This window comes from Malaya genurostris, chromosome 1 (genome assembly GCF_030247185.1).
Source record: "Malaya genurostris strain Urasoe2022 chromosome 1, Malgen_1.1, whole genome shotgun sequence".
NCBI lineage: Eukaryota > Metazoa > Arthropoda > Insecta > Diptera > Culicidae > Malaya > Malaya genurostris.
Window position 1 is genome coordinate 108412237 of NC_080570.1, and position 8921 is coordinate 108421157.

Below are 8921 nucleotides of genomic sequence, written 5' to 3' on the forward strand. Positions count from 1 at the left end.
AATCACCTTTTAGAGTGATACAATGGTTCCAACGTTTTTCCAATTTTTCAATACCATGTTCATTAAAAAAATTATCTTTCGCTTCAAAATAAGCTTCAGTTTCAGCGATGACCTCCTCATTTGAGCCAAATCTTTTTCCTTGGAGCATTTTTTTAAGATCAGCAAAGAGCCAGTAGTCACTAGGGGCTAAATCTGGCGAGTATGGGGGTGGGGAAGCAGACCAAAGCCCAATTCGTTCAATTTCGCCATTGTTTTCATTGTTTTGTTCATTGCTGTTTTTGTTCCATCGAAAGCAATCGCGACACCCACTTGGAAAAAACCTTTTTCATGCTCAATTTTTCATGAAGGATAGTAAATACACTTCCATATGATATTTGTGTCATCTCAGCAATCTCACGGAGCTTCACTTTACGATCTTTCATAATAATTTTTGTCACTTCACTCACATTTTCCGATGTAACGACTTCCACAGGTCTACCCAAGCGTTCCGCGTCATTTGTGTCGGTACGACCACGTCAAAACTAGGCGAACCACCGACAAATCGTTGCTTTTGATGGACATGAGTCCGGATAATATTTTTCAATCCATTGTTTCGCTTGCACGGTGTTTTTACCCATTAAAAAACAATGTTTTATCAAAACACGAAACTCGGTTTTTTTCCATTTTTTAACTACAAAACGACTTTACTCCAACCTTGATAACTCAGCTGTTTCTGGTCGGATCGACTTAAAATTTTGACCCGTTTCAAGCAAAGGTTAGTACTCTAGAAAGACGTGGTTACTGGTTTACTACGAGCGCCATCTCTGCTTTAGTCTCGGGACTTATTGATCCATGTGTTACTTCCTAATTTATGTTAGGTGCACATAACCAATTTCATCTGATTTAACGTTTCGTCTTAGACTCATCAGTGCGTAGCAGTTTATGCTGAACTGCTACCTCCGACCTGACGGTTCAACATAAACCGCTAGGCAGACGCAAAGTTAATGCTATTTGCAAAACACTTCTTTAATATTACACCCAAGTGTAATATCAGAACTGACGTCCCGAACGAAAGGAGTTTCGGCTTGCTAACTTTTGGTTGAAATCTGACAATTGAACGGTTATTTTGTGTCGAGTAGTTAAATTTAACTAAAGTAGTTAAATTTCAACTAAAGATCTATTATTGGAATTTTCATTACACAATTTTTTTCAGTGTCGGAAAATAACAATCGATCTGCCAAAAATAACCATGCTCTCGAGCAGGCTTATTTTTGACAATCTCAAGGAAAAGGGTGACAACGATCTAATCCAATAACAAAAAAATGGCTCAATCGGCCAAGTAAGGCTTGTACGCAAATGTACACTTCAGTGCAAACATTTTTAGCAATCTGGTGCTAGAGATGAATGCGTGCACATTGTTTAGAACTGTGGTGTATATCTGTAATCGGGGGAAGAAATTCAACTTGCTCTTCGCCACATAGTGGAGATGGACATCTCCGGTCTCAGTCAGTTGAAACTTTTAGCAAAATAATTGAACGTCTGGTATTTACTATTCGGAATATATAAAAAACAAATGAAGCGTATTAATGACGGCTATACCCACAGTTTTATTGAATCAAAAATCCGTCCGATGATCGGTGAAAAAGGCAATAACATTTAACATTTCATTTCCCAATCGGTTTAAACCATTTTGGCATTTTCACATCATTGGAATTAGCTTGTACGGATGAAGGCCTAAAATTTGCGTTGGGCAGGCGACTGCTAGTGGCTACCAGTTCATTTTCGTTTTTATGTTGATTGTCATCCGGCTCCGACGAGACTGAGGAATAGCTGACTGTTTCCATCAGCTTTCCTTCATCATCCAAACTACCACGAGAGCGAGCTGCTACGAGTGATGCTCCGGTTGCGTTTGATAGTACGTCGTAAAGATGTTGTTTCAGGAACTTGCTAGATGTGTACTCCTTCTCACAGCCAAAATGAAGCAAAATTTGTGGTACGCACTTCGCCTCTACAAGTGTGCTTTCTGACGAGAGAATTTCCTTTGGAGGTGTTGTATCTTCAATATTTATACTACATATAACAAAACAGTTTGTGAAACGTGTGTAATTATACTTACATAGATGAAAATCAATGGTTGAATCTTGTAGATTTTCTCGCACAAAATTTATCACGTCCGATACAGACTCATGAGGTTTGAATATGCCTTGCAATACATACCGATCGGGGAATTGCACTCGGATTATAGTGATTCTATAACGTGACAAATGATTCAGTACACGCTTGCTATCCTCGAGCTGCCGTAGTTCAGAAGTCATTAAGGGAGCTTCTTCTAAATCTTTGACTTGTTTTCTCAAATCGGCGTACATTTTGCGGACGTCAGAAACAGTTATTTCATAGAATGAATCTGGATGGTCGAATGTGCTACGTTCGGCTGTTTCTAGATGAAATAGCAAGGCTTCCCTATCTCCTATTATATTGATTATGGATTCAGGCCTCGGTTCGGGAATTTGTGGATTATCAATTTTGGAATCCGCAGAAAGATGTTTTTGTTTTGATGATCCTGCTATAGGACTGCTAGAGCTTGGTTTTGATTTCTTAGCTTCGGTAGGCGACTTGGATTTTTCTATCGGTACCGAATCTATCTCTATTTTCTCTTTTAATTCCTTCACTGTAGAAACTTCCTGCTGTGTCTTTTTGACATAAGGTTCGTCAGACTCTTCTGGTTTTTCTTTGTGAGGCAAAGGAGTCGAAACATTGGCTTGTGTTTTCAGTTCTTCTGGTTTTCGTTGAAGCAATCTAATAATGGCTCGTCCACCGGTCAATCCTAAACTTTTCAATGTTGTTTTTTCCATTGAATCCCAGAGCACTTCCTTGCGCATATAGATCATCACGGGGTTGGATTGAGCGTTCGCCTTGTCTTCACATGTACTCTTTAAAACGAACAGTAATGTAGCAGAAGGTTTGAAGGTTCCTTCGAGTCGACTTCCGTCTTCCAGTTGAATAACCAACGTTACATCGGATTCAGTTCTGGCCTTAATAGCCGGCACCATTTCCAAAAGGGCATTATTAGGTAAGCCAGAAAATCGGAACATTGCCGAAAGGTCCAAAATTTTGTTGTGATGCTTCAAGTCATGTTCATCTGCATTAAAATTATGCTTTTTACACACCTGCTCTAAGATCTGGCAAGAAAACGAATGTTATTCTTTGGTTACCGGCTTGTCACAAAATACAACATACGTCTAGGATGGTAAGGTTCGGTTCGACTTTTACTTGTTGACGACGCCCATTGATAGTAAGCACGGTTACCGTTTTTGAGGCCATATTTCCATGGATATTTCACGAAAATACTCGTTTTGCTTTGAAATAAGTAGTCGTTTAAAACTTTGAAACTGTATGACTTGACAGATTCTGGGAACTTTGACAGCCATCGTTCGACTGACAGTTCTATACTGTCAGTTCAATTTAAAAAAAGGAATGATTTGAAGACAAACACTAGAAAAGGTCCTAAGTTCAAATGACAGTTTCTCTTTGTTTTGTTTGTTTTCGATACTTACGGCCCTATCGGCAAAATTTGTTTCTATCACTTTACCAAGAATAATGACTGCAATCATCAACTTTCGATCTGCACTTACGAAAAAATGCAGTAAGTCGCTGTAATAATTGAAGAGAATGTAAATAAAGAGAAATTCATTATTTTTACGTTTCGTCTTTGACTCATCAGTGCAGAGCAGTTCAAATTGAACTGCTTAGTGCTAAACTCGGCAAATCAATTTGAACCGATAAGCAGACGTAAAGTTTCTGCTACTTACAGAACACTTTTTGTTTTGCAACGAAGTGCAATGTCTTTTCTGACGTGCCGAACGAAAACGTGTTTTCGACTATTTCTGGCCGATGCAGGTATGGTCATTTAGGGGTTAGCCAAATTTTGTGCTAGGGCACATAACCGGCCAGAAATAGTCGAAAACACGTTTTCGTTCGGCACGTCAGAAAAGACATTGCACTTCGTTGCAAAACAAAAAGTGTTCTGTAAGTAGCAGAAACTTTACGTCTGCTTAGCGGTTCAAATTGAACTGCCGAGTATAGCACTAAGCAGTTCAATTTGAACTGCTCTGCACTGATGAGTCAAAGACAAAACGTAAAAATAATGAAAACGGTTATGTGCCCTAGCACAAAATTTGGCTAACCCCTAAATGACCATACCTGCATCGGCCAGAAATAGTCGAAAACACGTTTTCGTTCGGCACGTCAGAAAAGACATTGCACTTCGTTGCAAAACAAAAAGTGTTCTGTAAGTAGCAGAAACTTTACGTCTGCTTAGCGGTTCAAATTGAACTGCCGAGTTTAGCACTAAGCAGTTCAATTTGAACTGCTCTGCACTGATGAGTCAAAGACGAAACGTAAAAATAATGAAAACGGTTATGTGCCCTAGCACAAAATTTGGCTAACCCCTAAATGACCATACCTGCATCGGCCAGAAATAGTCGAAAACACGTTTTCGTTCGTCACGTCAGAAAAGACATTGCACTTCGTTGCAAAACAAAAAGTGTTCTGTAAGTAGCAGAAACTTTACGTCTGCTTAGCGGTTCAAATTGAACTGCCGAGTTTAGCACTAAGCAGTTCAATTTGAACTGCTCTGCACTGATGAGCCAAAGACGAAACGTAAAAATAATGAAAACGGTTATGTGCCCTAGCACAAAATTTGGCTAACCCCTAAATGACCATACCTGCATCGGCCAGAAATAGTCGAAAACACGTTTTCGTTCGGCACGTCAGAAAAGACATTGCACTTCGTTGCAAAACAAAAAGTGTTCTGTAAGTAGCAGAAATTTTACGTCTGCTTAGCGGTTCAAATTGAACTGCCGAGTTTAGCACTAAGCAGTTCAATTTGAACTGCTCTGCACTGATGAGTCAAAGACGAAACGTAAAAATAATGAATACGGTTATGTGCCCTAGCACAAAATTTGGCCAACCCCTAAATGAAAGAGAAATTGTTATTTGCACTTGGGACCTTTTCTAATTCTAATATTTTGTTTAATTCCACACTCAAAAATAATATTTTGTTTAATTCCACACTCAAAAAACACAGCAAAATGAGTAGTGAAAATCATAAGGCAAATCTTATGATGCATCAAAAATCACAATTTCTAAATATTTTTATGAAAAATATACGTATACCTCTATTACAATATTCATCTCTTTTATTAATGTTATAGTTTTCATACGAACTACTCATGAATTTCACAGTATAATGGAGAAGATATGTTTGTCATAGAAATTTTGCACAATGTTCCTGAAAATTTCATATGAATTTCTTAAGGCTTTTTATTGGTTTTATGATTCGCATACGATATTTTTGTGGTTGAAAACCATACGATACCTATGAAATTCCATATATTTTTTGCCTGAGTATAGAATTTTGAGTCATGTTTTATTTTCCGGTGTTTACTTTCATCGATCCCGGCGCCATACTTAATTCCATGAGAAAATTACAAACACAACCAAATTTGCTCTATCTCGCCATCAGTGAAATTTTCACATCGCACGCTTAGAAAAAGTTACTCAGAGTTTGAGTACTAGTCACTCATTTTCAAATGATACATGGAAACGTCAAAAATTTAGTAGTTATCATCAATGATATTGAGTAACTCCTACTCTAAATTTGAGTTTAACGCAATAACTCGTTTTTTTGTTACTATTCGCTAGCTCAGTCTAAAAGTTGTAATAACCATTTGTAGCAACAGGTTGTATATTTTGTTAGTGAGATCGCGTATTTCGAGGGTGAGTCGCTCAACGCAAACGGTGTTGTGTCTGCAAAAACCGGAATGATAAACTCCGTGTTGTGCTTTAGAATGGATCCAAATATGCTCAAATGTCATTTATGAGGAATAAGTGTATGATTGGTGGCTGAGCATAACTGACATGTATGTTAATTTGCGATTGACACACTACTCCAAGCAACCACCACTTGATATAGTATTGAGTTCAATTACTTAATATTTTAATACGATACACTCAGAAAAGAAGCAATTTTTTTGCAAATTTGGTATATGTGAAAAAAAATTTCACTCAAAATTTGAGTGATAGTTACTCTATTTTTGGCACATGCACAAATAAAGTATTACTCAGTAAATGAATAGATTTTACCCAAATATCGTTTCCAGTGTAAGAACTCAAATTTGAGTAACTTCGGAGTTACTCTAAATTAGAGTTGTTCCACTTTTTCTATAGATGAGTGAGAACTTACTCATTTTTGAGTAACTATTTTTAAGCGTGCGTGTCCTATTTTGACAGCACTGGCATATAGTTTTGTTTTGTACTCAGTTAGGTGTTGCGTTGCGAAGTGGGAAGAGATTTGGAATAGTTGAAAAGTTTGTGCATTGTTTCGTTGAATATTGTGTTCAAATAGTATTGCACATCTGCGGAACATTGTCGTAGGTACTTCGACATAATTCTGGTTGCGATTATTTCTTACTATACGATCAATAAGCAAATGTAATGTGGGCGTAGTGATTTTTAAGTAACTAGATTTTAGAATAATTACTCAGAAGAAAACGTAGTTCCTTTGAAACAATAACAATTGATCAAAACATCATACTCCGAAACTAAAACAATTGAAACTCGTCGAGAATATGGCTACGGTCAATTTAAATGGACAGTGTCATGATGGAGGTGGCGGATTGGCTTCATCCTCAAAGTCTGGGTACGGTTCCGCTGCAACCTCCTCTTTTTCGCAGTATCCGATTCAGGGTAAAAAGGACCAATGGATTAAGTTAAATGTTGGTGGTACTTGCTTTCTTACGACGAAGACGACACTGTCACGGGACCCGAACTCGTTCCTGTCACGGTTGATCCAGGAGGATAGTGATTTGATTTCTGATCGGGTGAGTGTTCATTCGGGGTGTGATAATGCATCAAATATCGAGCTCTTTTTTTTGGTTTACAGGATGAATCAGGTGCCTATTTAATTGACCGAGATCCACGTTACTTTGCCCCAGTGTTGAATTATTTGCGCCATGGCAAATTAGTTTTGGACGATGGTCTATCGGAAGAAGGCGTTTTGGAGGAAGCTGAATTTTACAATGTTACACATTTGATTGGATTACTAAAGGATAGTATTGCAAGAAGAGAACAAGTAAGATTGTTATGATCCCGTCCTGACATACATTCTCACCAAATATAATTGTTGCACTTTCAGAGACCTACTGCTGATAAAAAACGTGTTTATCGTGTGCTGCAATGTCAAGAAAACGAATTAACACAGGTGAGCTTAAAATGGATGAATTTGAAGTAACGAGTCTAATTCTTTTTTATATTATATGTAAAAGATGGTTTCAACAATGTCCGACGGTTGGCGTTTTGAACAACTTATCAATATAGGTACATCGTATAATTATGGTGCCGAAGAAAACGCCGAATTTCTGTGCGTTGTGTCGAAGGAATGCGCCAACACGTTACTTGGTCGGGAGAACGAGTCCAACGATCGCGCCAAGGTGCTACAACAAAAAGGTTCCCGTATGTAAGAGAGATATGATGCTGATCGTGTTCAGATGCAGCGCAGGGAAAAGTTAAACTAAAAGGTAAACACTACTTATTAAATACAAATATTGGTAGCAGATCAAAACAGCAGAAGAGTTTCATAGTATAAGCCCATTAGAACACCGTGTTACATATCGTTTGGTTCACACTAGCCCTCACGTTGTCATTCACAATGATATTCCATTATGGAACAGAGAGTAAAATGTTGGGTGAAATGTGATTATTGTGTGGTAAGGTTCCAAACTACACATTGTTTACGAATTCATTACCCTATCGATCGCAGTGTAGTTCAGCTTTTCCCAGTGTCCGATGCATCTTTAAGTATATCGAATAGTTCCGGTTATAGTACTGCTTTTTATCTGCATGATCCGATTAAATCACGCATACAATTTTGAAACACATACATACACACAATTGAACGAATCGTTTTCCCACCGAGCAAACATGAACGAACAACAGAGCTCATGACAAAATCGAAAAACTAGTGTACTCGGTTGCTCCTCAATAATTGATAGCGAAACGTTTAAAAAGTCACTGCATCCGTTTGAAGCCGTGAAAGACCTAGAAACAGCTTGGTAATTGTTTGCTGTTAATGTGTTAACTCCTCTTTTCCACCAGGAATGTGATCGTACGTAAATGTTCAGTCAGTTTGTCAAAATGGTAATCGTTTCGAGTGAATTCAGCAGAATGATTATATATTGCAAAATTATGTATTCGGTATTCGCGTTCCGTATTTTCTTTACTATATATTTATGTCGTGTATCCTTTGGGTTGAAAATATGATTATAATACTTATTATTCCTTTTTTTGAAGTGCGTATGAATTGCAAATCGTTGCATAGCAATTCTAAAATTTATTCGTTTATAATTATGATTAAACTGACCGAAACGACAAGATAAATGCAAAATAAATAAAATAGTTATAGTACTACACAGACGAGTAATAATGAGAAGATCATGTTAGTGAGGAATTAAATGTTGTAAACCACGAAAAAGCGTTTTGAAAGAGAAGAATAATTTAAATACACAAGTTTCTAGTGTTTCTCTCGCATAGAACATTAAAAAGAAAATATGAAAAAAAGTTCGTTCTTTAAGAGTTATTCTTTTTAATTTGTTCTCTTGGGTTAAATTGCTGAGATTACTTACAGAAGGTATTTTTTCAATTATTGGTGATTCATTGATCAAAACGGGACAGTCAATTCTATCGTTGAAGATATCTGCTATTATCAGAGCGTGTGATAATTCCCTTCGTAGGGTAACAGAGGTATTTTGGCCCACTTTAGGATTGATTTTATTTTGGCCCACTTTGAATAAATATCCACCAAATGTTTTAATATCTTTGAAAAATCCTTCCGCAATTGGTAATTTAATGTGTTTACCTTCAAATTTATGTAACATGAGTTACTT

At 37.3% G+C, this 8921-nt stretch overlaps 2 protein-coding genes across 2 annotated transcripts; one reads left to right on the forward strand and one right to left on the reverse strand.

The window, feature by feature from the left end:
- Positions 1-1562: 1562 nt before the first annotated feature.
- On the reverse strand, positions 1563-3406 carry LOC131425370 (tether containing UBX domain for GLUT4). Its single transcript, XM_058587208.1, has 3 exons — positions 3217-3406; positions 2096-3158; positions 1563-2035 (listed from the first exon to the last, which is right to left on the reverse strand). Exons 1-3 carry the CDS (start codon positions 3298-3300, stop codon positions 1644-1646), a joined length of 1539 nt encoding a protein of 512 aa, XP_058443191.1. The 5' UTR covers positions 3301-3406; the 3' UTR covers positions 1563-1643.
- A 2874-nt stretch (positions 3407-6280) lies between these two features.
- On the forward strand, positions 6281-8544 carry LOC131425371 (BTB/POZ domain-containing protein KCTD5). The gene is made up of 4 exons (XM_058587209.1): positions 6281-6860; positions 6923-7111; positions 7175-7240; positions 7305-8544. Exons 1-4 carry the CDS (start codon positions 6609-6611, stop codon positions 7497-7499), a joined length of 702 nt encoding a protein of 233 aa, XP_058443192.1. The 5' UTR covers positions 6281-6608; the 3' UTR covers positions 7500-8544.
- Positions 8545-8921: the final 377 nt, after the last annotated feature.

Bases quoted from the DNA above. Each gene is read 5' to 3' on its own strand.
- LOC131425370 (XM_058587208.1), bottom strand. From the start codon at position 3,300: ATGGCCTCAAAAACGGTAACCGTGCTTACTATCAATGGGCGTCGTCAA. The intron at 3,159-3,216 runs GTATGTTGTATT...TTTTCTTGCCAG, and splicing joins CGAACCTTACCATCCTAGAC to ATCTTAGAGCAGGTGTGTAA. The intron at 2,036-2,095 runs GTAAGTATAATT...TAAATATTGAAG, and splicing joins AACCATTGATTTTCATCTAT to ATACAACACCTCCAAAGGAA.
- LOC131425371 (XM_058587209.1), top strand. From the start codon at position 6,609: ATGGCTACGGTCAATTTAAATGGACAGTGTCATGATGGAGGTGGCGGA. The intron at 7,112-7,174 runs GTAAGATTGTTA...TTGCACTTTCAG, and splicing joins GTATTGCAAGAAGAGAACAA to AGACCTACTGCTGATAAAAA. The intron at 7,241-7,304 runs GTGAGCTTAAAA...TATATGTAAAAG, and splicing joins AAGAAAACGAATTAACACAG to ATGGTTTCAACAATGTCCGA.